Here is a 27981-nt window from a genome sequence, read left to right on the forward strand (position 1 = left end):
CTAGACTCAGTGCACACAGGAGAAGAAAGAGAAAAGGTTTGTGCTATTCTTCCCACTTTGGAAAATGAACATTTCAGTAAAGAAAATCACAGAAACCACTGCTTTAGAAAGCCAGGTCCTGCTCTCAGATAAGCATATGCAGCATCCACTGAAGCCAATGGAAATTGACCTTAGAAAATGCTTAACCAATACTGAAACTCTTCCGTTCAAACTTCTAGAATTTGCACATTTTTATCAGTGTTAAAATATGAAGTAATAATTTTTCAACCTATAAATAACTGAGGCAAGCCATGAAGCTGAACTCAAATGACGTTTACCTGGGTGATACAAATAAACCAGTTTTGTCCAAAAAGGGAAACACAATTCCTTTCCTTATGAATCCATTATGACTTACAAGTCCTCAGGTGGAAGACTCATGACTGAGCAATGCCACCCAGAGATGCAGAGGTTACTGCAAAGGCTGTTTAAAGTAACAAGAATGCTAAAGTTTCATGCCAAGATCTACAAAAAATCATGAGCCTAACATTAGGCTCTAAATCCATTGTTAGGTGTTCAAAATCAGTGGCCTGTTCCAAAAGGGCTGAGCGTTCTTGGAAATCGAGCCTCTTGCTTCTGCATTTAAATGCAGATTTAGGGAATGAACTTTGGTCTCAGATTTTTGAAAGCGGTCAGCTCAGATTTTTGTTAATTTTCTCCCAAATACCTTCTATTAAACATAACTGGAGAAGAAAAACATATTGTGGGAAATGTTTTCCTAATGTTAGAAATGTCACTCCCTGTATGCATTTTAGAAAAATAATTCTTTATGTATTTCAAGTCTTTTTTAAAAAGTGATAAGACCTGATAATGGTCAGAATAAAGAAATAATTCAAACAGTGTTTCAAATGGGATTCTGAGAACTAATGTTTCTTTGTGCAGTAACCATGGAATTTTTCTTCATAAAGAGTAACACTTCATAATGGGCGAAAGCTTGGACCAGATTGCCCAACCCTCACCTCTTCCACTGACTGCAGCGGGAGGTTTTGGTTGAAAGAGAAACGCAGCACTGGGTCCAATTCTGCCTAAATAAATCCAAACTGCACGATCAATTAACTGTCAGCAGCTCCCTCCTTTCAGTCCTTATCAAGAGGAAGTTAAGAAGTCTCACTACATTTAAAAAAGGAACAACAAATAATCCCCCAGAATAAATGGGACATTTTTCCCCCAAAGTGTTAATGCTTCTTTCACATGCTGAAGGGGAACCCTCACTCGTGTTGTGTATAATTGTCTCCTATGCAACATTTTTATATGCGGTTCACAGCAGTTTCACTCACCAGTGGTTTCAGTGGCTGTTAAGATGAACCAAACTCATTCTTGAGTGAACCTGTTCCTTTCGTATCAAAATTCTTTACTTTTCAGTAATAAAGGCTAGAAAAAGTGTGCTTTGCCTTATCCTAGAACCATAAAAATTTAAAACAGTGTCTTCTTTTAAACAATCAAAAATAAAATAAAATCAAAATAATGGGCTTTCACAGAAAGCAACATGCATAATCTTGAACCAGTTACTGAAATGGTAGTTCCCCACACAAACAGGGAGCAGACGAGCCTTTTCTGATCTTGTGTGTCAAAGGCTGCTGATTTTGCAAAGGCTCCTCTCCTCAAAAGATGTTAGTTAAATCTACAGTTGCTCTGAAGCATGACTGTGTTCAGGATCCACATTAGTGAATGCTTCTAATTCCTCTTCATGTCCTCTGACCACAAGGGAAAGTCGTTTTGGATGGGCTTTCGCCAGAGATATCTTTTGTTGAATCAGATTGTAATGTTCCGTGACTCTGACATTTTGGCAAGTGTTTTCTTTACTCGCAGGGCTGTGAGTCGAGAAGCAGGGTTGTGTGCCCAACACTCTGTCATGAGTTTTTTCCATTTGTCTCAGGCACTGTGGAAAGAAAAGATTAAAAACGCTCATACCTGGGTCAGCTGGAATGCAAGACTGCTGTCCCGAAAAACTGCAGTGTATTCTAAAGGCGATGCCAGGTGCCATGCCACAAATAAAGGCACCTGGATGGGATGACACACACTGGATGAGATGACATTTTCTGTATATCGACTGCAGTTCTCAGCAGGTCACTTAATTTGAACATTTATGACAAATTGGGCTCCACATTTGGTTCAAAAATCCAACATCAGAAAAGCACTTTTCCCATCTCCCTTCCCTGAATGCTAAGGAAAACCTCTCTGATAACTTCCCCTTAATATAGGTTGCATGACCCTTGTGCAGCAGGGCTTTTGGTCTGGAATGCAACACAGACGATAGGGTTGAATTCACTCTTCCAGTCTACAAACTGACCCCAGGGCTTCAGCACAGCCTGAGCATGCAGCTTTTCCAGCTGCTGTCCCACAGAGTCGTCTTGCAGGACTTCTCACTCACCCGACTCTATTCTATGTTACCCTTATCGCCATAGTATGAGGCGATCTGGTCGATGTCTCCTGTCTGCCACAACGATTCCTTCTTTTGTGCCGGCCCACTGGGGGACAGTCACTGCTCCTGACATGGGAAAGGAGGTGCAGAGGCCGTGATGCACAGCTCTTCTGCCTATTCTTTGCCCTGTCACAGAGGGCCCTCGCAGGCCATCTGCATTGGGGTGAATCCTAGGATTTAAATCACTGCAAGTCCCTGTTTCTATATTAGAAAAAAAATGGTTTTGGAAAAAACCCTTCCTGATGTTTGCATAAAGCCAGGAAGGCTTTAGCGGCCTTAGAGGGGCCCTAGATAGGAGTGTCCTGTAACTGGAGCCATCCCTTGGGTAGGGTGAATCAGGGTGATGTCTGGGCCCTGCACCCCCCTACGGATGGCCCTGCTTGTCACCACTCCTTGATACTACCTCCATGAAACCTCCTTCATTAATGGCAAGAACAGTGCAAACAGCACAGGTCAGAAAGGTGGGTGTAGAGCATGAAAGCGCAGCAGCGTTTACTAAATAACCAATGAAGCCAGAATCTTTTCTGGAAGTGCCTTAGATAAAAATGGGTTGGGAACCCATGTGGTGGCATGCACTAATTTACTAGGTTTGCTACCTGGCAGTGTGTTCCCCATCCTGGAGCTGGTGATGCCAACTGCTCGGAGAAGAGTAGCCAACTCAGCAAGCCTGCCCAGCACCTGAGGTGTGGTAGCAGCCAGACTAGATTCTTTATTTCTCTGCGCTAAAGCCTTTCTAACCAGCCCCACTACAACACAACTTCCCATTTGCCTGACTCCCAAGATGAATTCCCCTTTAGGCTTTGGTCAGCGGCAGTGCGAAATGGGTGGTTCCTTCACTGTTAAACAAGTACTCAAATTTCCAGGAATGGATGTGGGGGGGGGGGTTAACCCACACCCCATTTCTCTGACCGCTTACAACTCTTGCAGCTTAGATCTTTGATTCAATTGCTGAATGCTCAACCGAACACTGCTATTCCCAAACCACACCTGTCTGCTACAATAACAGCACTACACTATCCCCTTCCACAAGATGAGTGACCTCCGCAGAGCGCCATCGTCAGTCGGCAAGTTTGTCTGAGGTACATCCATTATTGTTCTACTGAGCCGAAACGCCATTTTGATTCATTAGAAATTCTCAGAGGACTGAGTTCAGATCCTCTCCTCCCCTCAAACCCAGCATCCCTAAAGGAAAAACACCAGTACGCTTGGGAATGCCGTATCCTAGAGCCCATTCTTAGAGGAAACATACACATCTGCAGGCAAAGAGATGCATCAATACCTAGAGCCCTGCAAATCCACCGGTAGCCGCTTTCGATCCGCGGACCATTTCTGCAGATAGCGGCACAGCTGTGGCTACAAATACGCACAGGGGTCAGACAGTTAGAGCAGGCAGGCAGCTGTGAGGAACCGCAGCAGGGTTCCTCCACCTGCCCCGGGGGGGCAGGGACACTGGGGCTGCTTGGGCCTCAGGCCCAGGGTAAGTGGAGGCTCCTCACAGCTGCCAGCTCAGAGCTGCTGCCTGGCCATGGTAAGAGCTGGGCAGGCAGCGGTGAGGAGCAGCAGCGGATCCTCCACCTGCCCTGGACAGGGGCCCCCGAGCAGCCCCAGTGCAGCACCACAGGTCTCCTTTCTTCCCTCGGCCAGGCCGGCGTGGAGCCCAGGCAGGGAGCTGCAGCGGACTCTCCTCCTGCCCATGGTGCAGGGGGGGCACCAAGAGCAGCCCCCAGTTGTGTCTCCGCCTGCCAACTCCATGCAGGCACCCCACAGCTGCCAGTGCACCCCCACCCGACTAGGGGGTTGCCTCAGCCGGCCCCCAGTGTAGCACCCTGCAAATCCATGGATACTGCAGATATCCACAGATAATTTTTGCAGATGGCGAATCGGATGCGGATACAATACAATCTCCTTTTTAAAAGGTACAGTGTAAAGGCAAGCGGACCCTAACGTAGCCCGTTAGCTGTATTTCTAAACAAGTGTGCTAGGTGAGGGTTTTGGCTGCGATTCCTGGACGCTGTGATACTGTGTACAGATGGTAAAATGAAACTTATTGGAATCATGCCCTCAGGACTGCACGAATGGGATTGCCCCCATCGCAACAGAACCAGGGCTCTCAGAAAAAGGGCCACTGACAATTGTAGCCCTGATTTAAAACAAACAGCCATCTCCAGTGCACTGCGAAATGAGTAATTTTACAAGTAGGTTGAGCTTCCGGCCAGCCACTCTTCAACAATAGTAATTCTGACAAGGGAAAGGGAAAACATGTATAAGAGCGGAGTTGAAACATACAGTCTGCGTGCATTCAGCTTTCACGATGTGATTCCGGTCGGTAGGAAAAAACATAACACGTCCTTCTGAAAAGACTTCAGGCCAGCTCCTCAGGGAATCAGAGCATCTACTTCAATGGCCATTCCGTTTTAGGGCAACGTGGCGGGTGCTAAAATCAAATATAGCCATCTCACTGATCCTAACAGGCACAGTGCTATGTTTGAAAATCCCACCCTATCTATTCTGGATGAAATCACCACAGTTTTGAGGGCAGATAAATGGCAACGTAATAAAACTTGCTTTTTTTAAAAGGATTTCTTACCTGGTCACTGCTCCATCTACTGGGTAATGAGAGACGGAGCTTCTTGCTGCACACGATCTCTCGCATGTCTTTGCAGGAGGGGTCAGTGGGCACAAGATCATGGTATGGAAGCTGGTATTCTTCAACTATTCCTGAAAGAAACATTTTCCAGATGAATCATAACTTCAGGATAAAAATCCCAGGGGACTAAGGATGTCTGGAGTATATCAACTACACCCTTTTGGACTCTACCAGACACACCTATCTCTGTTTTGCTCAGCATAGACACTAAGGGTACGTCCACGCTACCCGCCGGATCGGCAGGTAGCAATCGATCTATCGGGGATCAATTTATCGCATCTCATCTAGATGTGATAAATTGATCCTCGAACGTGCTCCCATCGACTCAGGAACTCCACCAGAGCGAGCAGCAGAAGCGGAGTCGACAGGGGAGCCACGGCCATCGATCCCACGCCATGAGGATGGGAGTTAAGTCGATCTAAGATACGTCGACTTCAGCTACGCTGTTCTCGTAGCTAAAGTTGCGTATCTTAGATCAATCCCCTTCCTCCCCCAGTGTAGACCAGGCTTAAAGAGCATCATCCATGTCAGCTATTCTTTCTATTTTGCTTTGGAGAGGGGGTCATCTTTTTGAAGAAAGTGAAGAATGCATCTGACAAAGTGGGTATTCACCCATGAAAGCATATGCTCCAATACATTTGTTAGTCTATAAAGTGCCGCAGAACTCTTTGCTGCTTTTCTGGGTTTGCGGCTTGTAATAATACCATTTGGATTCAGATCTCACAATCCGAGCATGAGTGGAATTTGGACCTGATCCTGCAATGTGATACACATGGGTGGATTCATGGGCCTACAAGAGCCTCAATGACTTCGTATGGCATCCAACTGTAATATCGGGGCCTCATTCTGTACTTGGATAGCAGATGTCCGAGGAAAATTCAGGATGATGTTGGAATGGTGATGACTGAATAGGTGCCTCTCTTCCCTCTTACTAATTCCTGCATCCTGGCTGCATTTCTGCCTGCCATGGAAGCAACTTGTGTTTTTTTAAGGATAACAGAGAGAGAACAACAGTCAACTGCCTAATAGTTGTCTGTTTAAATCATTTGTTAACCATAACACCTATGGAAAATCACCCCGTTTTCTTTCTGCTCAAACAGCAGAGTGTTCCTACTCCAGCAGAAATGTTTACCACTCTGAGGCTATGTCTACACTACCGCAGTAAGTTGACCTACACTGCGCAACTTCTGCTACGTGACTAATGTAGCTGGAGTCGACGTACATTAGGTGGAGTTACCACGGGGTCTACACCATGGGGGGCGGGTCGACAGGAGAAAATCTCCCGTCGACTTACCTTACTCTTCTCATCGGGGTTACAGTATGGGGTCACCTGGAGAGCGATCTGCAGTCGATCTGGTGGGTCTTTACTAGACCGACTAAATTGACCACTGGTGGATTGATCTCAGAGCATCCTGGCTGTAGTGTAGCCCTTCCCTGAAAGAGCCCACAAATTAGCTCCATGTTCCCACCACAGGGATGCATCATTGCATCTTTAAATAGGCTACTAAAACATAGTGTAAATCTTTGTTATTAAACTAAGACTGAAGCTGAAAAGCCCTCAGTGCAAGGAAGCAGAAATGAATAGGCTCAGGACTGCCAAGGTGTCTACCCAGGTTAGTTTATTGCAACAAAATCTACTACCCAGAAAGGAAGGATGGAACTTGAAGCTTCAGGTTATAAATGGAGTTTGCTGCTACAAGGAAAAGTCACACTCCACTTACCAACAATATGTTTGCCATTTACCTTCTGACACACATCTCCTTGCTACCTCCCAAAGGATGAGTCCAAAACTGTACATATCAGCCGTGAGATATGACTGGAAGTGGTTCCTATTCAAGCTTTGATCCAGCACCTCAGGAGGCATATAGCGCTTTGTTCCTACCAGGGTTTTAGGTGGTACGTCCACCCCATTTTTATCACTAAAAGGAAAAGAAAAAGAAAAGAATCAAACATACAAAAAGTAGTTTGAAAAAAAATCACCTCAGAAAACCCAACTGGATGTGGAGAAAAAACAAATTCAAACAAAAATCATTCTTGAACAAGGTCAAAAATAATGCATAATCTTAATGGAACAGTTCTTCTAGAGAAAGGTACTGACTGTGACCAGCCCCCCCCTTCTTAAAAGGCTTACTTGCCTCAGGCGGTATTAAGCATTCAAATGCAGAACCACAACAGAGAGAAGACTCAACAGAGACCCTGGTAACATTTGTGAGATTTTGTTTAGCATTAGACTTAACGCTAAGGCAGGCGATACCAACCAAATCTTCATTAAATTTTGTTTTCTTAACATGTTTTCAGCGTGCAGTAATGTTAATCGGTTGTCTATTAAGGGCAACTTATTGAAAATGGACAACTTATTGAAAATGGAATTTGTGTGCAAATACTACCATTTAAATACAAAACCGCTATTTATAAACATGCAATATATAATATACAGGTGTGTCACATCTTATATTGGGGTTACGTTTTGCAGTCAGAGCGTAAAGCGAAAATCACGTCTCATCAAAATTACATGCAGTACAATGGCGGGCAGAATTGCCTGCACTACAAGTACGGTATTAAAATTGTTATTTTTCTCATTTTGTTGTTTTTGCCGACCACATAAAACTGAAACTGCGCAAGTTAAATGCGCATAAGATGCGACAGACTTGTACCTGCCCCTAGTATAGTATAAGTGTGTATCATATATATTACACCCCACATACAATAAAGAGTCCTGCGGCACCTTATACACTAACAAACGTATTGGAGCATGAGCTTTCATGGGTGAATACCCACTTCATCGGATGCATGTCAATGATACAAAAAGATACCGTGGTATCTCTCTGACCCCTTTCAATTAAAAAACATCCATTTTATTGCTGACATTAACAAGCCTGGGGACAGGAAAAAATTCACCCACAAAGAAATGCACCTCATTTTACTCACCTAAACCATTTAACTGCCAAGCCCAAGTCTGCTATACAGCAGGTTCCATCCTTTTTCACTAGGATGTTCTTACTTTTCAGATCCCGATGGACAATAGCTGGCTTGACTTGAGTCCCAAAGATCTCCGTTTGCAAGTGGCAAAAGCTGCTAGCAGAGGAATAGGCCAGGTTTAGCATGGCTTTTGGATCCAAGGGAGTGGATTGCAGATAATCATACAGGGAGCTATGCTCATGGTAGTCTGTGATAAGCTACAGTTCGGTCAAAGACCCCGTACATTTAATGTCCGCAGCAATGAACCCTATGGGGGGAGGAAATATTTTCAGATTAATATTTTTCAGGGCTTTTGAATATCACACACGACTCTACATTCTCTCTCAGCTACTTGTGAGTTTCAAAGTTCAACTTCTTTATCCTATCTATATTGTATTCAGTTAGTAAGGATATGAACCATGCCTGCATCAGCACGTATTAAAAAAGTGGATTATACTGCATGAAAAAAGCGTGCAACAATTACTCTGAGTGATTCCAAAGCTATATTAAGACCAGCTCATGCTAAAGGTTATCAGTGGTTTCTGTCTAATCCCCAGGTTGTGATCGAGGGGGACGGGGACTTCACACAAAAAAAAACCCTCTGTCCTTTGCTTGTTCAAGGGAAGAGTCGAAGGAATGCTCAGCTGTATGAACGGAATCAGTTTTATTTCAAATTAACTTGGCTAATTCCAAAATAACTGCATACTGTAGACCAGCCCTAAGGCAATGTCTATACTTCAAACACTGGAAGTATTCTTCTGACAACCTAACTCTGTCTACACAGGGGCTCACATTAACTACTTCTCTGTGGAGTAGATTTTTCACACCTCAGAGATGTGGCCATATCAGCATAGCTTTTCATTGTAGACCAGCCTCAAGATGGCTTTTAGAGATGAAAGGCAGTGAAGTTCAGCCTTCTCCTTGATATTGATGGTTGATGATGGCAGCTTTTTTACCTGCTGGACGCATCCTATGACAGTTGTCATGCCTTTCCTTTGCAAATTAGAGAAGTAGGGAACTCAGTGACCATTATAGGCTAAGTGGGTAAAAAGTTATACAACTTGTCTCTGAGTAGTTTTCCTTTTAATAGAAATTAACTTTGAAGCTAAGCAAAATAAGCTCTATTTGAAATACAAAAAAAAGTAAATCTATACTGGGCCAATATTCTCTTATACACTCTTTCTCACACACACTCTCCCATCCCAGCCTGTAGAGGGAGTTTTCTACCATAACTCTTTACACTACACATGGTTAATTTAATCAAATTAACTTTTTAAGATTAGCCATCATTTCCTGTATGACTAACAAAACGAAAACCAAGACAACTTTCCATTTTCCAAAATAATTCAGATTATCAAACAATTAGTCTATTACTCTTTAACCAAGAACTTAACCTATAATTTCATTTTCATTGGTACCAATAACATATTCAAAGATCACAAATTCTTCTCATATATGTTAGTTTTATTGTAATCCCCATTGCCAACAACTGAACCTTAGCTCATGTTGTAGTTTGTCCCAGCTTGGGTCCCAACCACTTCTGTGAGTTCATCTCTCCCTGTTTTTTTTGCCATGTGTGTTGGTGGAAGGGGTCTCCTATATAGGAATGTGTGCATCATCAGGAAAAATACCTCTCATCACACTTTTAAATCATTCAAAGTAGGAGGAGGTAGAGAAGAAGTGATATAAATTCATAAAACACAAGAGAAAACTAAGGTCTGTTCTACACTAAAGACGTTTATTGATATAACTATATTGCTCAGTGGTATGAAAAATCCACACCGGTGAGCAATGTAGTTATACAGCCCTACTCCCCTGTGAGATAACACTACATCAGCAGGAGAGCTTTGCCTTCCAACATAGTCACCGCTGCTTGTAGGGGCTGGGCTAATAAAGTCCTTGGGGAGAGATTTCTCCCATTGGCAGAGAGCATCTGTAAAAGCAATGCTACAGCTGCACCAACATCAGCTTTATTTTGTAGCCACAGCATCAGACACACAACCTTAGAATCAGGACTCAACATGCGAGCATCCAGAAGTCTGAAATTGGAGCTTGACACATTTGTTGCCTCATTGGTTATCACTATTTCTACAGCCTGAAAGTCATTGTTACCCAATCAGGCAGCCAGTTTGGGATCCCCGGGGAAGGAATGTCCTATGAAGCACTCTCTCTTTAAATCCAATGGATGAAGGATGATTGTTCTCAATCTAACCCTGCCATCCATTGGAATGGTAATGAGACACACTGAACTAGGAAGTGGAGTTGTACAAACAATTTGTTTGGACCCTAAGAGACGGTATTCCCACACTCACTGCTTTCACAGGTTCTCTCACCTGTGTGCATTTTCTGATGCCTAATAAGGTGCGAGCTGTGACTGAAGGTTTTCTCGCACTCACTGCATTCATAGGGCCTCTCCCCTGTGTGGATTCTCTGGAGCTGAGATGAACAAGCAGAATACAGTACTTAAGGGTCAACAGGTTAGTCCAGTAAAGCGAAACTTAACTCAAAATTCATGTAGTCGGGATCATCTGCCCAGCTTTTCCAAAGCCCCCTCAATTTAGGCCATGTCTATTTGTCACTGACCCCACCACTTCCTGCGATTCACCATGACTCTCAGCCAGCCAGTAAAAGAGAAGCTTTATTAGACGACAGGAACACAGTCCAAAACAGAGCTTGTAAATACAGACAACAGGACCCCTCAGTCAGATCCATCTTGGAGTGTAGGGAGCCCAGAACCAGGTTCTGGGCCTCTTCTCATTTTCCCAGCCAGCTCCAAACTGAAACTCCCTCCAGCTCCTCATCTAGCCTTTGTCTCTTTCCCAGGCAAGGAGGACGCTGATCTCTTTGTTCTCCAACACCTTCAGTTGGCACCTTGTAGGGGAAGGGCCCAGGCCATCAGTTGCCAGAAGACAGGGTGTCGGCCATTCTCTGTGCAGACACCACACTGGCCCTCTAGGGCTCTGAAACAATCACACTCCCTGATCCCCCGACCTAGATACTTAAGAAATGCATAGGGGAAACTGAGATATCCACAGTATTCAGAGGAAACATTAAGAACATTCCCACTTCATCACATCTACACTTACGAGCTTACAGTAGCACAGCTGGACTGCCATAAGGCCACTCGTGTAGCCATGTTATGCCAACGGGAGAGAGCTCCTCCTGCCGGTGTCATAAAACCAGTGGCACTGACTATGTTGGCAGGAGAGCATCTCCCACCACGCCCACAAATGCTTATGGTGTAAAATGTCTGTCGCTCAGGGCAGAGGTGGTTTTTTCACACCCCATGAGTGACAAATTTTGTTAACAGAAGTGCTGGTGAAGACATGGCCTGAGTCCCTCTCTCTCTCTGTTTTCCTGTCTCAAATTTCTCTGCCTTGGGAAGCAGCCAACTGAAAGCCTAGGCAGTTTATAACCTAGCCCCTTCATCTCAAGTTGCAGTCCCATTGTGTTACCATGTTCTGCTTCTCTTGGATCATAGTCACTGCAAGTCAACATCCAGTGATTGTGTCTTCCATTGTCTCTCCAGCGTGCTCCATTCATACTCATGGACTTCTTGCCAACCTAGACAGGCCTATCTTACTTCAAACAGTCATTAATTCTTTCTCTGGGACAGGGAAGTGGAGTTATAATCTTATGGGAAAAAATATGCATACTTGTCATCTAGTAGTCCATCCCCCTGCCCTGAGGCATGACCAAGTGTATACCGAGACCCTCCATTACAGGTGTTTGTCTAACCAATTCCAAAAAAAATTCCTGTAATGGGGGATTCCACAATCCCGTGGTAACCTATTCCAGAACTTATTTATCTGCCTCATTAGAAAATTTTTCCTAATATCCATACTAAATCTTGGTTGCTGCAGATGAAGCCAATTACTTGTGTCCTACCTCAGCAGACACGGAGAATATTTGATCACCACCCTCTTTATAATAGCCTCTAAGATTTGTTATCAGGTCCCCCACTCAGGACCTTCCAGAGGTCAAGTCTGAGGATGAGAAAGCTCTATGGATGTCTACTTCTGAATGCATACAAAGCAGAGCAAGGTTGCATTTGTCAAGGCCAGAGAAAAAAGGCATGACAGTAATTCAGAGAGCAGATGATGTGAGCCTGGACAAGAATTTTCAGCTGTACGGATGGATAGGAAAGGCCAGATCTTGAGGACATTAAGCAGAAAGAAGACACAAGATGTAGACACAGCCTAGATGTGAAGACCTAGTGAGAGGTCTGCGTCAAAGATGTGGCTCAGTTTATTGGCCTGAATGACAAGCAAGATGATGGTGGTGGTGGTCTGAAGTGATAGAGAATGGAGATGATGGAATGGTTTGGGGTCAGCCATGATTTTCACGGTTGATCTTGAGCTGATGGCTAGATATCCACGAGGAGAGGTCAGAGACAAACTGAGGTTTTCATTGGGATAGAAGGAGATGGCTCTGGAGCAGAGTGGCAGATCTGAGAGTCACTGGCACAGATATGGTAGTTGAATGTGTGTGTGCAGATGAGATTACCCAGAGATCGGGAGCAGAGGATGAAGAGAAGTGGACAGAGGGCGAAGCCCTATGGAATCCCCACGGAAAGTTGGAGTGAGGGTGAGGAGGATCCTCTGAAGGACATGCCAAAGAAGCATTTAGAGAGGGAGGTAGTGAACCAGGAGAGGACAAGGGAAGACAAGATTTCAAAATGAAAAGCATGATCAGGGGTGTCAAAAGCGGCTGAGAGGTTAAGGAGGAGGAGGAGGATGGAGAGCTGGCTCTGAGCTTTGCCAAGGGAGAGGTCATCAGAGACTTTGTCAATAGCAGTTTCAGTGGCGTGCCTCAAATCTTTGCCTCCCTGAAACCTTCCCTTCCCATTCCCAGGTAACCCAAATCTCCTACCCAATCCTCTCACACTGCTGCTGGGCTCTCTACCCCCTTTTCCCCATTCCCCATCTTCCTCTCCCACAACCAACCCCTCTACCTGTTCCCAGGAGCTCGCCTCCCTGACTCCCTTCCTCTTGCCCCTGATTCTCTCCCTTCTTTTCCTCAACCAACTCCCTGATTCCCTGTAAGTCCGATTCTTCCACACAGCCCTCATAAGAATGGCAGTACCAGGTCAGACCAAAAGTCCATCTATCCCAGTATCCTGCCAATGCCAGGTGCCCCAGAGGAAATGAACAGAACAGGGAATCATCAAGTGATCCATCCCCTGTTGCTCATTCCCAGCTTCTGGCAAACAGACGCTAGGGACACCATCCCTGCCAATCCTGGCTAATGGCCATTGATGGACCTATCCTCCATCAGCTTATCTAGTTCTTTTTTGAACCCTGTTATAGTCTTGGCCTTCACAACGTCCTCTGGCAAGGAGTTCCACAGGCTGGCTGTGCATTATGTGGAAAAAATACTTATTTGTTTTAAACCTGCTGCCTATTCATTTCACTGGGTGATCCCTAGTTCTTGTGTTATGAAAAGGAGTAAATAACACTTGCTTATTTACTTTCTCCACACCAGTCATGATTTTATAGGCCTCTATCATATCCCCTCTTAGTCGTCTCTTTTCCAAACTTAAAGTCCCAGTTTTATTAATCTCTCCTCATATGGCAGCTGTTCCATACCCCTAATCATTTTTGTTGTCCTTTTCTGAACCTTTTCCAATTCCAATATCTCTCTTTTATGATGAAGTGACCACATCTGCCTACAGTATTCAAGGTGTGAGTGTACCACGGATTTATAGAGAGGCAATATATTTTCTGACTTATTATCTATCCCTTTCTTAATGATGCCCAACATTGTTTGCTTTTTTGACTGCCGCTGCACATTGAGTGAATGTTGTCAGAGAGCTATCCAGAATGACTTCAAGATCTCTCTCTTGAATGGTCACAGCTAATTTAGACCCCATCATTTTATATGTAGAGTTTGGAAAACATAATCCCATGTGCATTACTTTGCATTTATTAACATTAATTTTTATCTGCCATATTGTTGTGCGGTCACCCAATTTTGAAAGATCCTTTTGTAGCTCTTCAGTCTACCTGGGAATTTACTATCTTGAGTAGTTTTGGATCATCTGCAAATTTTGCCACCTCACTGTTTACCCCTTTTTTCAGATCGTTTAGGAATATATTGAATAGCACTGGGCCCAGTACAGATACCTGTGGGACACCACTATTTACCTCTCTCCACTCTGAAAACAGACCATTTATTCCTACCCTTTGTTTCCTGTCTTTTAACCAGTTACCGAACCATGAGAACCTTCCCTCTTATCCCACGACAGCTTACTTTGCGTAAGAGCCTTTGGGACATCCCACGAGCACCAGCTCCCCGTCACCTTCTTCCCTCCCACTGCCCTCCCTTCTCCCAAGGACTCCTGGAGAGGAACCTCACACAGTCTCCTGTCAGCAGATGGTCCCACATGACTATCACACCCTCCATGCACTTTTGAAGTTGTTATAGCAGATGGGCAGATCTTTCATAGTTAGACTTGGAAAGATAAGATTTTTACTAGTACATGTTGATGACCATTGATTTCACCATACATTCACAGACTGATGGAAAACTATTTCTAATCAATAATCATCTATATTTCTAGATAGGCAAAATAAGAAAAATGCTGCTTGAGAACTTATTAGGGTTTGATGTAAGACTATTTACTTGGTATAGTCTGACGTGATGCTGACTGTTCGTGTTTTAATAGTTATAAAGCTTTCACCAGTTCATTCACCTGCAGGTCCACCAATGTAATATACGCCATCATGTGCCATCAATATCCCTCTGTTATGTACATCGGCCAAAGTGGACTGTCCCTATGTAAAAGGATAAATGGACACAAATCATACATTAGGAATGGCAACATACAAAAACCTGTACGAAAACACTTCAATCTCCGTGGACACACAATAACAAATTTAAAGGTAGCCATCCTGCAGCAAAAAAATCTTCAGGGCCAGACTTCAAAGAGAAACTGCTGAGCTTCAGTTGAGTGGCAAATTTGATACCATCTGCTCAGTAATAAACAAAGACTGTGAATGGCTAGCCAACTATAAAAGCAGTTTCTCCTCCCTTGTATTCACACCTCAACTGCTAGAAGGGGGCCTCATCCTCCCTGACTGAACTAACCTCGTTATCTCTAGACTGATTCTTGCCTGCATATTTATACCTGTCTCTGGAAATTTCCAATACATGCGTGTGCTCCAATACGTCTGTTAGTCTATAAGGTGCCACAGGACTCTTTGTCGCTTTTCACAGATCCAGACTAACACGGCTACCCCTCTGATACTTGATATAATAGGCATAATGAAAATTTGGTGGAAAGCGGATAATCAGCGGAACATGGTAATACCGGGGTACAAAATATAACAGAATGACAAAGTAGGTCACACTGGTTGGGGAGCGGCACCATATGTTAAAGAAAGCAGAGAGTCACACAAAATTTAAAAAAGCATACATGAAACAAACTGTATCATGGAATATCTATGGAAAGAAATTCCATGCCTGAACTAAAAGAGTATAGCAGTAGGGATATAACAACACCCACCAGACCAGGACTGTGAAATGCTACAGAAGTTTACAGAGTCTGCAAAACCAGAAAGAACCAACAACAGTGGCTGATGTGAACGATCCTCATATTGACTGGGTAAATGCCACTTCAGGGTGTGATGTGGAGGGAAAACCTCTAAACACCATGTATTACTTCTCGGAGCAGCTAGTCCTGGAACCCACCAGGAGAGAGGCAGTTCTTGATTTAGTCCTAAGTGGACCACAGGATTCGGTTCTCCCAGCTCAGTAATAGTAACAATAATGTAATTAAATTTTACATCTTTGTAAGGGGGATAATACTGGAAAAAACCACCATGGAAACCTTCAGCTTTAAAAAGGGGAACTACACAAAAATGAGGATGCTTGCTAGGTGGAAATTAAAAGGAGCAGTCACAAGGGTTAAATGCCTGAAAGCAGCATGGGGAACACTGAAAATCACCCCAATATGGGTTCAGACTAATAGTATAACCCAAATTGGAAAAGGCAAGAGAGTGTCTCGAAGTGGGGGTCCTGACCCAAAAGGGGGGTCACCCATATTTCTGAACTGCCTTCAGAGCTGGGCAGCTCTGAAGACAGAGTCACCGCTAACAGCAGCGCAGAAGTAAGGGTGGCATGGTACAGGGGTGGGGTGGAGAGAGATCATTACAGCAGGAAATATTTTCAAAGCCAGTCTCAGCAAAAAAAGTTTGAGAACCCCTACAGTAAGAAGACCAAAACCATGTTCTATTGGAGAAGCAGGTTTTTGTAGTTTGTAGTTTGTGGATTGTATTGTGGTGTGTGTAGGCTGCTAGGGCAGTGTGCTGGGAGAGCAGCGGAGCCTTGATTAGGGGTCCTATATAAGTTGCCAGCCAGCCAGGCAGCAGCACAGGAGTCAGCAAACAGAGCTGTAAACGGGAGTTTCAGTGGGAGTTCTGTTGGAGAAGCAGATTTTTGTAGTTTGTAGTTTGTGGATTGTATTGTGTAGTGTGTGTGTGTGTGTGTGTGTGTGTGGGCTGCTAGGGGCAGTGTGCTGGGAAAGCAGTGGAGCCCTGATTAGGGGGTGGGGCTTACCTGATTAGGGGTACTATATAAGTAGCCAGCCAGTCAGGCAGCAGCACAGGAGCCAGCAAACAGAGCTGTAAATGGGGGAGTTTCAGTGGGAGTTCTGTTGGAGAAGCAGGTTTCTGTAATTTGTAGTTTGTGGATTGTATTGTGTAGTGTGTGTGTGTGTGTGTGTGTGTGTGTGTGTGTGTGTGTGTGTGTGTGTGTGTGTAGGCTGCTAGGGGCAGTGTGCTGGGAGAGCAGCGGAACCCTGATTAGGGGGCGGAGCTTACCTGATTAGGGGTCCTATATAAGTAGTCAGCCAGCCAGGCAGCGGCACAGGAGCCAGCAAACAGAGCTGTAAACAGGGGAGTTTCAGTGGGAGTTTCCGGGGGGGGTTGCAGGGGAGACTAAGACAGAAGAACTGACAAGCTGATTAAGGGATACGGTGGTGGTCTGGTGCCTGCTGGGGGCTTGTGTTGTTTTGACTACCAGGCATCAGGTGGGAAGGCCATGACTGATACAGAGGTAGCAGTGAAAGACACAATGAGGATGACTGGATGTAGAAGCTGCGGTATGTACATGATCCTGGAGGGGGCGCCTGAAAAGAGCTTTGTCTGCATGAAGTGCCGCCTGATAGAGCTGATGGAAGAGAAGATCCGAGAACTGGAGATGCAGGTGCAAGCTCTGGTTGAGTTTAGACAGGTGTTTGAGCAGATGATGGAGCACAGACACGAGGGGACTGAAGGGATAAGCTCAGATGTGCAGATGGAAGCAGGACCAAAGAATTCAGAAGAGAGACTGCTTGGTGAGGAAAGTGGACGGTGGAAGCATGTGACTAAGAGAACCAGGCAGAAGAAAAGACGGGCCAGTGAAAGAGAAATAGAACTCAGGAACAGGTTTGCAGAGTTGGAAAATGAAGAAGGGGCACAGCAGGTGGCCGCTGAAGGAGAGAGGGCAAGGAAAAAGAGAAGAGCTGTTAGTCCTGCAAGAGGAGGGGAGGAGTCAATGGAGGTAACACCACATGTGAGCACCAGGAGGATTGCAAGGGGGAATAGGAATCGAGAGGACTTACAGCCAGTGGGTGCGGGAGATAGACCGGAGAAGCGCACTGTCACCAGGAGAAGGCAGGTCTACGTGATTGGAGACTCCTTACTGAGAAGAGTAGACAGGCCTGTGACTAGAGCTGATCGGGAGAACAGAAGGGTGTGCTGTATGCCGGGTGCTAGGATACAGGATGTGGACCTGAGGCTGAAAAGGATACTAGCGGGAGCGGGGAAGAATCCATTGATTGTCCTTCATGTGGGAACGAATGATACGGCTAGATACTCTCTGGAATGTATCAAGGGAGACTATGCCAGACTGGGGAAGACGCTTAAGGAAATCGAGGCTCAGGTGATCTTCAGTGGGATTCTGCTGGTTCCTAGAGAAGAGTGACAAAGGTGTGACAAGATTATGGTGATCAACAGATGGCTCAGGCAGTGCTGCTATAAGGAGGGCTTTGGGATGTATGGCCTTTGGGAAGCATTTACGGACAAAAGACTGTTCTCTTGGGATGGACTTCACCTGAGCAAGGAGGGAAATAGACTTCTAGGATGGAGAATCGCCGACCTGATTAAGAGAGCTTTAAACTAGAAATTTGGGGGAGATGGTTGGGAGATGTTCGGGAGATCTCCATGCCAGAATTTAACCTTGAGAGAGAAGTAAACAATGGAAGAGGGGATACAGCCGTGGACAGAAGAATTGGCATAAGGAGGAAGGGTAGTGTAGATAACAGACTAACAGGTGATGGTGGTGGTAGAATGTCTGTGCCTAACAGGGTACAGAATGTGAGTGAAGCCAAACGGCAAAAATTAAGATGTCTGTACACTAATGCGAGGAGCCTAGGGAACAAAATGGAGGAACTAGAGCTACTGGTGCAGGAAGTGAAACCGGATATTATAGGGATAACAGAAACGTGGTGGAATAGTAGTCATGACTGGAGTATGGGTATTGAAGGCTATGTGTTGTTTAGGAAAGATAGAAATAAAGGCAAAGGTGGTGGAGTAGCATTGTACGTCAATGAGGAAGTTAACTGTAAAGAAATAAGAAGTGATGGAATGGACAAGACAGAGTCTGTCTGGGCAAACATCACACTGGGAAAGAAAGCTACCTCCCCTGAGATAGTGCTTGGGGTGTGCTACAGACCACTGGGATCTGATTTGGAGATAGATATAGACCTCTTTAATGTTTTTAAGGAAGTAAACACCAATGGGCAATGTGTGATCATGGGAGACTTTAACTTCCCAGATACAGACTGGAGGACAAGTGCCAGCAAGAATAGTAGGGCTCAGATTTTTCTGGATTCCTGGATAGCTGATGGATTCCTTCACCAAGTAGTTGAAGAACCAACAAGAGGGGATGCCATTTTAGATTTGGTTTTGGTGAGCAGTGAGGACCTCATAGAAGAAATGGTTGTAGGGGACAACCTTGGTTCGAGTGATCATGAGCTAATTCAGTTCAAACTAAATGGAAGGATAAACAAAAATAGATCTGGGACTAGGGTTTTTGACTTCTCGAGGGCTAACTTTAAAGAATTAAGGAAATTAGTTAGGGAAGTGGATTGGACTGAAGAACTTGTGGATCTAAATGCGGAAGAGGCCTGGAATTACTTTAAGTCGCAGCTGCAGAAACTATCGGAAGCCTGCATCCCAAGAAAGGGGAAAAAAAACATAGGCAGGAGTTGTAGACCAAGCTGGATGAGCAAGCATCTCAGGGAGGTGATTAAGAAAAAGCAGAAAGCCTACAAGGAGTGGAAGAAAGGTGGGATTAGCATGGAAAGCTATCTTAGTGAGGTCAGAACATGTAGGGTTAAAGTGAGAAAGGCTAAAAGCCAAGTAGAGTTGAACCTTGCAAAGAGAATTAAAACCAATAGTAAAAGGTTCTATAGCTATATAAATAAGAAGAAAACAAAGAAAGAAGAAGTGGGACCGCTACACACTGAGGATGGAAAGGAGGTTAAGGATAACCTAGGCATGACCCAACATCTAAATAAGTACTTTCCCTCAGTCTTTAATAAGGCTAATGGGGAGCTTAGGGGTAATGGAAGAATGACAAAGGGGAATGAGGATATGGAGGTGGATATTACCACATCTGAGGTAGAAGCCATACTTGAACAGCTTAATGGGACAAAATCGGAGGGCCCGGACAATCTTCATCCGAGAATATTAAAGGAACTGGCACATGAAATTGCAAGTCCGTTAGCGAAAATTTTTAAGGAATCAGTAAACTCAGGGGTTGTACCGTACGACTGGAGAATTGCTAACGTAGTTCCTATCTTTAAGAAAGGGAGAAAGAGTGATCCAAGTAACTATAGGCCTGTTAGTTTGACATCTGTAGCATGTAAGGTCTTGGAAAAAATTTTGAAGGAGAAAGTAGTTAAGGACATTAAGGTCAATGGTAATTGGGACAAAGTACAACATGGCTTTACTAAAGGTAGATCGTGCCAAACCAACCTGATCTCCTTCTTTGAGAAGGTAACAGACTATTTAGACAAAGGAAATGTGGTAGACCTAATTTACCTTGATTTCAGTAAGGAATTTGACAAGGTTCCACATGCGGAATTATTAGTCAAATTGGAAAAGATAGGGATCAATATGAAAATTGAAAGGTGGATAAGGAACTGGTTAAAGGGGAGACTACAACGGGTCGTACTGAAGGGTGAACTGTCAGGCTGGTAGGAGGTTACTAGTGGAGTTCCTCAAGGATCGGTTCTGGGACCAATCTTATTTAACCTTTTTATTACTGACCTTGGCACAAAAAGCAGGAATGTGCTAAGAAAGTTCGCGGATGACACGAAGTTGTGGGGTATTGCTAACACGGAGAAGGACCGGGATATCATACAGGGAGACCTGGATGACCTTGTAAACTGGAGTAATAGTAATAGGATGAAATTTAATAGTGAAAAGTGCAAGGGTCATGCACTTAGGGATTAATAATAAGAACTTTAGATATAGATTGGGGACGCATCAGTTGGAAGCAACAAAGGAGGAGAAGTACCTTGGGGTATTGGTAGATCACAAGATGATTATGAGCCGCCAATATGATATAGCCGTTAAAAAAGCTAATGCAGTTTTAGGATGCATCAGGCGAGGTATTTCCAGCAAAGATAAGGAGGTGTTAGTACCGTTATATAAGGTGCTGGTGAGACCCCACCTGGAATACTGTGTGCAGTTCTGGTCTCCCATGTTTAAGAAGGATGAATTCAATCTGGAACAGGTTCAGAGATGGGCTACTAGGATCATCCGAGGAATGGAAAACCTGCCTTATGAAAGGAGACTCAAAGAGCTTGGCTTGTTTAGCCTAGCCAAAAGAAGGCTGAGGGGGCATATGCTTGCTCTTTATAAATATATCAGAGGGATTAATATTAGAGAGGGAGAGGAATTATTTAAGCTCAGTACCAATGTAGATACAAGAACGAATGGGTATAAACTGGACACTAGGAAGTTTAGACTTGAAATTAGATGAAGGTTTCTAGCCATTAGAGGAGTGAAGTTCTGGAACAGCCTTCCAAGGGGAGTACTGGGGGCAAAAGACATATCTGGCTTTAAGATTAAGCTTGATAAGTTTATGGAAGGGATGGTATGACAGGAGAGCCTAATTTTGGCAACTGATCTTTGATTATCGCCAGATAAGTATGCCCAGTGGTTGGTGATGGGATGTTGGATGGGATGGGATCTGAGTTACTGTAGAGAATTCTTTTCTGAGTGCTGGCTGGTGAGTCTTGCCCACATGTTCAGGGTTTAGCTGATCACCATATTTGGGGTCGGGAAGGAATTATCCTCTGGGGCAGATTGGCAGAGGCCCTGGAGGTTTTTCGCCTTCCCCTGCAGCGTGGGGCATGGGTCACTTGCTGGTGGATTCTCTGCAGCTTGAGGTCTTCAAACCACAATTTGAAGACTTCAATAACTCAGGTATAGGTTAGGGGTTTGTTACAGAAGTGGATGGGTAGGGTTGTGTGGCCTGCTTTGTGCAGGGGGTCGGACTAGATGATCACATTGGTCCCTTCTGACCCTAGAATCTATGAATCTATGTCACCATAGCTAAACAACAGAGCTATGGAGGTCATTAAAGATATCCTGTAAAATCTGAAAGTTACATTCCGGTGAGGAGACTAGGAATATGTACAAACTCTGACACAATGAGTATAATAAATCAGGGCAAGAAAGAAATTTGAGAATCCGCTTGCTAAAGATGCAAGAATGAACAGATTTTTTTTTAAAGTACATTGGAAGCAGAAAGCTTTCCAGAAAGCCAGTGGAGACACAGGACAACCAAGTGTTAAATGGGGAAGAGCTCTGTTTAAGCTCAAAAGCTTGTGTCTCTCACCAACAGATATTGGTCCAACAAAAAAAAAAAAACCACCTCACCCACCTTATCTCTCTAATATCCTTGAACGAACATGACTACAACACCACTGCCTACAAAGGAGCACTCAAGGAAGACAAGGCCACTTTGGAGAAGCTAAATGAACTCTTCCCATCAGTCGTCACCGCAGAGGATGTGGGGGAAATAGCTCTGATGGGAGGGGCATCGTTTGGGAGCAACAAATCTAAAATACTGTCCCACACTGACGTGTCAACAGAAGAGGCTTTAGAATAAATTGAAAAATTAAAGAGTAATTAGTCACCAGGACCAGATGGTATTCAACCAAGAGTTCGGAAGGAACTCAAAGGTGAAATTGCAGAACTACTAACCATGGTAGGTAATCCATCGCTGAAACAAGCCTCTGTTCCCGATGCTTGGAAGATCGCTAATGTCTAAGGTTACATTTTAAGTCATGGATATTTTTAGTAAAAGTCACGGACAGGTCACAGGCAGTAAACAAAAATTCACAACACAACTTATGTGTCTTCCTCTGGCAAATTTGGTGGGTATGAGTTTGTAGTGACTGACAACTGTCACGGTTTCATTTGGAAATAAAGTAGAACTGGATTCCACTTCTCCAAGACCTCCTTCCCAATCAATATCTGCAGCAGATTTTCCAGTGGCTGCTACTGCCTGATTTTCACCATCTATTAAAGAGTTTGGTCCCTTTGTTAGGCTCACAATGGGCTCAACTATTGAAATAAAATGTAAAAAGTATGTTTTCAGTCAAGACCGAAAAGTTTCATTAACCTCACTTCAATTCCTGTATGTACATTTTATCTCCAATAGCTAACAGCGACTAACTCACTTTCAAGGCAGATTTGTTAACCAGCAGGTAAAGTTGATGATACAATGGATACTTAAAAGTAGTCTGGACAACTGACAGCTCTGACATCCCTGTGCTGCACATTGCCAGGATGGACTGATTTAAAATCAAAGTGATAGAAGTCAAATTTTAATCAGCAAGCAAGAAATCTTGTTTTAAATCATTTATTTTAATCTAGCTTTGTATCTGTACTTTATTCCTCTCTTAAGATAGGGTTGATGCTCATTCATTGGTAACCATTAAAACATGTGAAGCGCAACTAAATACAGCCTTTAGGCTACATTTTGTGGGATTGCTTTTACTAACCAGGAAGAGACACTATATTTTACACGTTTACTTAAGCAATTCTGTAGTTTAACTTACATGTATTCAGGTTTTTTTTATCAATATCACAGAAATGCATGATGCACTTATTTACAACTACACATCTCCAGTGTGGTTAGAACTCAAATCTTCTTTGTTATGTACTTCAAGTGCTATCACCTAACTAGTTTCATAGATACCTGGGTGGGGTTTTTTTTGGTTGTTTAGGTTTTGGTTGTTTGTGGTTAAAGAGAAAGTAGTACTAAAGATTCTTGCTCCACAAGCTATTAAACCAATCAGACCCCATTATGTCCTTCAGCCTACTTTATTTGGTAGTTTACAGTGTGACTTGTAGCATTAAGCTCTGGCCATAAAACCTTCTTTTCTCTTCTTTTCGTTTTTCTTTTTTTTTTTTAATATAGCTACAAGATAATCAACATGCAAAAACTCAATAATCAGGAAAGATCTAAGAGATGCCCAAAAATAAATGATGTCCAGGAGGTTGAACTCGCATACATTAAGGAATGTCTCTGAAGAAATCACATTTTTAAGCACAAGGAAATTTAGTCGACTTATGAATGTCAAGCCAGTTACAAATAAGAGACTGATTTCACATGCTGCAAGCTACTAACAGGGAATATCCAACTGCCCAACATTTTGTGAACTCAGGTGTCCAGAGCATCTCTATTGCAGTTTATATTTAAAAGAAAATAATTCTTACAGGAGTTAGTGTTAAATTAAAGTCAATTTGTATATTTTATTTATAAATAAGGTTCAATTATGCATCCGCCCAGTGAATACAGTTAGTCATCCACCAATTCTTAACCAAACGTACAATTCTTACTTAATCCAAGTGTTGTCTACGGTTTAAATAATATCACTTGTTGATTCAGAGGTTAGCAACTTTGTATAGTAACTTGAGTTCTTCAAGGTGCATCCCACTACATGCACTCCACTTCAGGGTCATCTTTGACATTTTCGGGAGCACTGCCTGTTCAGCACATGCAGGTGACTCCAGACCACCTCATGTCCCGTCTTAAGAATAAAGGAAGCAGTGCAGGCAAATAGCCCTCAGTTCCTTTGCTATCACCAAAAGACAGACCACAAAGCAAAGGGGGAAAAGGGCAAACAGTAGAGCACCTATCAAGACATCTAAGAACTTCAGTTCCTGTAAAATTGAACCACCTTTCCTTTCTCAAGTAGTGTCCTGATGAGTGCTCCACTTCAAGCAACTGCCAAGCAGCATCCATAGGAGGGAGCAGCTTTGGAGTCAGATTTAAGACTGCTGACAAAACAGCACTGGCAATAGCAGTATCTGACCTGGAAGCCTGTACCAAGACATATTGTTTGGAAAAACTGAACTGGTGACCAAGTTATGACTTTGCAAATTTCAGTGACTGGTACACTTTTCAACAGTGTATAGAAGTTGACCGAGATACAGCTGAGTGGGCAATTACTCTGGAAAGGGACAGAACATTAGTGAGCTTATAACAACTCAGAATATCCCCAGAAACACATTTTGAAATCTTTTGGGTGGAAAGTGTATATTTTTCTGATCAAGACACAAAAGAAACAGTCAGAGTTTCTAAATGGTTCGGCTCTGTCCAGATACAAAGCTAACACCCTTCCGACATTCAGAGCATGGAATGCAGATTCTTCCCTGGACTGGTGTGGCTGGAAAACAGAGTGGGGGAGGGGGAACCACACATACAGAGGAAGGTATATGGCCTGGTTAGTGCGTAAAATGAAGAATGGTTTAGGTAGAAGTTTGAGATGAGGCTGTAATGCAACTTTTTCCTTAACACTGTAAAGAGGCTCCAATATTAATGCCCCTAATGATCAGGCCCAGGTGCAGAAGTGATGCTATTTTAATAGGCAAGGGGAATAGAAAACAACTACTGTAGCTAGAGCCACAAATGAAGGTTCCATGACATAGGAACGTTTTCCTAATGTCCAACTTAACTGTCAGGGTGGTTAAACACTGGAATAAGTTGCCTAGGGAGGTTGTGGAATCTCCATCTCTGGAGATATTGAAGAGTAGGTTAGATAAATGTCTATCAGAGATGTTCTAGACAGTATTTGGTCCTGCCATAGGGTAGGGGACTGGACTTGATGACCTCTCGAGGTCCCTTCCAGTCCTAGAGTCTATGAATCTATGAAGCTGTTAAGGAGCAAGTTCAAGTCTCATACCAGAGTAGATTGTCTTATTTGCGGAAATAAATTTATCAGTGCTTTAATTAACTCTGTCAGTGTGGGGTAGGCAAATACTGAAGCCCCCCACCCTCACCCTCCAGTAAAGGGAAAGTTGTGATTACTACCAGATCTTTGACAGAACTCAAGCTATCGCCTGACCTTCTTAATTCCAAAAGATTATCAAGAACAGTAAAGAGGGGAACAGGTACGAAAAACTGCCAATGAAAACATCAGTGATGAAATCTCTACTTTTCAAAGTAGTGTGGCAAACTCAGGACACTTAGCTACCAAGCGTGGGGTAGTAATTAGTCCCAGAAGGCTTAACCCTGGAGGAATAAGGTTCAGCTGGAACAGGGGTTACCAGGGAGGTAATTAGTTTCAGCTGGCCCCAATGGCTGGAGACCTTTTTAAACTCTCCCTGGCAGGGAAGCAGGGGGGGAGGAGAGAAGTAGAATAGCTGCCAGTGAGTAGAGGCAGCTGAACTCTAAAAACTTTTCTGGCAAGGCAGATTGCACTCTCCCCAGAAGGAGAGGAAAACAGAACAAGGGCCTGACGGAGAAGGGATCAGCCAGACCCTGCGCGACTGTGAAGGGCTTTTGCTTTGCCCAAGCCTGTGTCTCCAAGGCTGAGGAGGATTGAGTTAGGAGAGGAGAGACAGGTACTTTGCCACAGTAGCTAGCTCTGCCCCAGATCTTTCTGCTGTTTAATAGGATCTGCTGTACCTCTATTCCCCAAGAACCATCAAGGAGTCAAGCTCTGAGAGAAATAGTGCCCACTAGTTTTCCTTCATTTACTAAGGCCTAGAGCTGGGCCTTGTCATCTGCAGGGCACTTGTACTTAAGGTCTACCAGTCTACTGTACGTAGTGAAGTTGTACTGCAGGATGGAAGGACCCATGAGGAGTGGACACTGCAGATACAGAAGGAATATCTCCTCTGGTGTTAGGCAAGTCTCTACATCCTGAGTCCACGGGTACCCATTGAGATTCCAAAGGGACTTGAGTTCAGCACGCTGGGGATGCAGCAGTGACGGAGCATCCAGAGCTATGCTTGTAGACTGATGCTCTAAGTGTCCCAGTACCGAGGTCACCACTGGTGCCAACAGATCCTGCTTCTTCTTTGCTTCACCCTCCAGCCGGGGGGGCCTTCAGCATTGTCTCCACTGGATCCAAGGGCTGCATCTCACCTGACCTAGTACAGATAGGGGAGAGAACTAATCTCTTATCAGCAGTCCACTGAGTGCTATTATGCTCGTGAGTTTTTCTTATTCTTGTGGTGGGGATTGTCCTTAGGCTTCAGTGCCAGCAGCTCCACACAATGGCTCGTGCTCAGAGGGGCACTACATATCAGTGGAGGCAGTCTCCTTGGCCAGGATCTGAGTGCACCAGGAACCTCATTACCGCTTCGATATGGAACTCGCAGAGATGGGGCTCACAGGCTACTCTAGTTCTAGGTAGGAAGGCCTTACAGATGCTGCACTTTACTGAAATGTGTGCCTCAACCAGGCAGTAGAGGCACTATGAATACTCATTGCTAATAGAAAATTAATGAGCGTGAGACAGTTCTTGAAGCCTGAGATCCTTGGCACAGTCCCCAGGTGACAAGGGATTGTGTCTCTTAACCAGGGAGGATGTTTATGATACTAAACTAAACTATGAAAATGACAAAAAATTATTTACACATGTGCACCCATGTGTGGAATACACATAGGAATCATCACTCAAAGAAACTGTTGCTTTCTGGGTCTGAAACAGCACATTGCCAAAAAAGTGAACATCTTTGATAATACATCTTTCTCTATCTTCCATATGCTTGCATCTTAACAGCAATACCTTCCATCACAGAAATTAAAGAAATGAAGAAAAGCTACAAGACAACATAACCGTGAACAGAATTGCTCAAAGCAGTAAATATATACAAAATGTATATGGAATTTATTGTTCACTGAGATCAAATAGAGGCCACATATCTTTTTTACAAGACAAAAGCATTCTTTTTATATTTATCACTTATTTTCTAAAATCCCTTACAGTTTTAACAGCTTTTAAGCTTTCTGGTGCATTAAATACTACTAGATTTGTGACATCTCTTTTTTCTTAACAGGACTAAACAGCTCAAGTCAAAACTCAATGATTTGGTAAAATCCAGATCAAGTGAGGCGACTAACATTTCAAATAGACAAAACACTTTTGAGGCAGAGGTTTCCTCAAGAAAAGTATCAAAATTGAAGCTGGGAACCATCCTGCTCAAGATGAAACCTACAGGAAACCTGAAGAAGAAAAGAAAGCATGGGGGAGACTTAAACACCTAATTCTTGAGAGAGAGGCTTGAGGGGCTCACAGTGCAATTTAACCAACTCACCTAACCAATGATAGCAATAAAGCACTATATGTTAAGGCTTAGACAGTAATAGACTATTCTGCAGTCCACACAGACAAGGGGAGGAAGGAAGAGAGCTCAGTAATACATCAAGACTTGATCAGACACTGCATAACTGATGAATGGATGGTAAATATTGATAACTCATTTTAACACTTTCCCAGGTTAAGAGCAGCAGCTAAACAAATTAGCACTAGTGAAGTACTTATCACAGCCTGTTTGGAAACTGAAGTAGGATTCCTGATTTAAGCTAGGACTTTCGAGAAGTTTCCTTTGTCTGACAA

The 27981-nt window shown here is 43.7% G+C and overlaps 2 protein-coding genes across 5 annotated transcripts in view; both read right to left on the reverse strand.

The window, feature by feature from the left end:
- Positions 1-297: 297 nt before the first annotated feature.
- LOC115642556 (bone morphogenetic protein receptor type-1B-like) lies at positions 298-14799 on the reverse strand. 4 transcript variants are annotated; one of them, XM_030546179.1, is made up of 6 exons: positions 14758-14784; positions 8891-9056; positions 8034-8331; positions 6849-7024; positions 5046-5176; positions 298-1915 (listed from the first exon to the last, which is right to left on the reverse strand). In XM_030546179.1, exons 3-6 carry the CDS (start codon positions 8207-8209, stop codon positions 1658-1660), a joined length of 741 nt encoding a protein of 246 aa, XP_030402039.1. In that variant the 5' UTR covers positions 8210-8331; positions 8891-9056; positions 14758-14784; the 3' UTR covers positions 298-1657. The 4 variants fall into 4 exon arrangements, with proteins under 4 accessions (XP_030402039.1, XP_030402038.1, XP_030402041.1 ...); XM_030546178.1 differs by lacking the exon at positions 8891-9056 and having other exon boundaries at positions 14758-14799; XM_030546181.1 differs by lacking the exon at positions 8891-9056 and having other exon boundaries at positions 14688-14767.
- The window catches only part of LOC115642554 (E3 ubiquitin-protein ligase TRIM71-like), a 58246-nt gene continuing 45063 nt past the window's right edge, over positions 14799-27981 (reverse strand). The window contains exon 6 of the transcript XR_003998203.1: positions 14799-14839. The gene's annotated coding sequence lies outside the window, so the exon portion shown is untranslated. The remainder of the gene's footprint in view (positions 14840-27981) is intronic.

This window comes from Gopherus evgoodei, unplaced genomic scaffold (assembly GCF_007399415.2).
Source record: "Gopherus evgoodei ecotype Sinaloan lineage unplaced genomic scaffold, rGopEvg1_v1.p scaffold_41_arrow_ctg1, whole genome shotgun sequence".
In the NCBI taxonomy this organism is placed as follows: Eukaryota; Metazoa; Chordata; order Testudines; family Testudinidae; genus Gopherus; species Gopherus evgoodei.

What these genes read in the sequence shown, in the direction of transcription:
- LOC115642556 (XM_030546178.1), bottom strand. Translation starts at nt 8,209, where the DNA reads ATGCTAAACCTGGCCTATTCCTCTGCTAGCAGCTTTTGCCACTTGCAA. An exon ending in AAGGAGATGTGTGTCAGAAG is followed by an intron (nt 5,177 to 6,848) that starts GTAAATGGCAAA and finishes TGTTTCTTTCAG; the next exon opens with GAATAGTTGAAGAATACCAG. An exon ending in GTAGATGGAGCAGTGACCAG is followed by an intron (nt 1,916 to 5,045) that starts GTAAGAAATCCT and finishes TTCTTTCCACAG; the next exon opens with TGCCTGAGACAAATGGAAAA.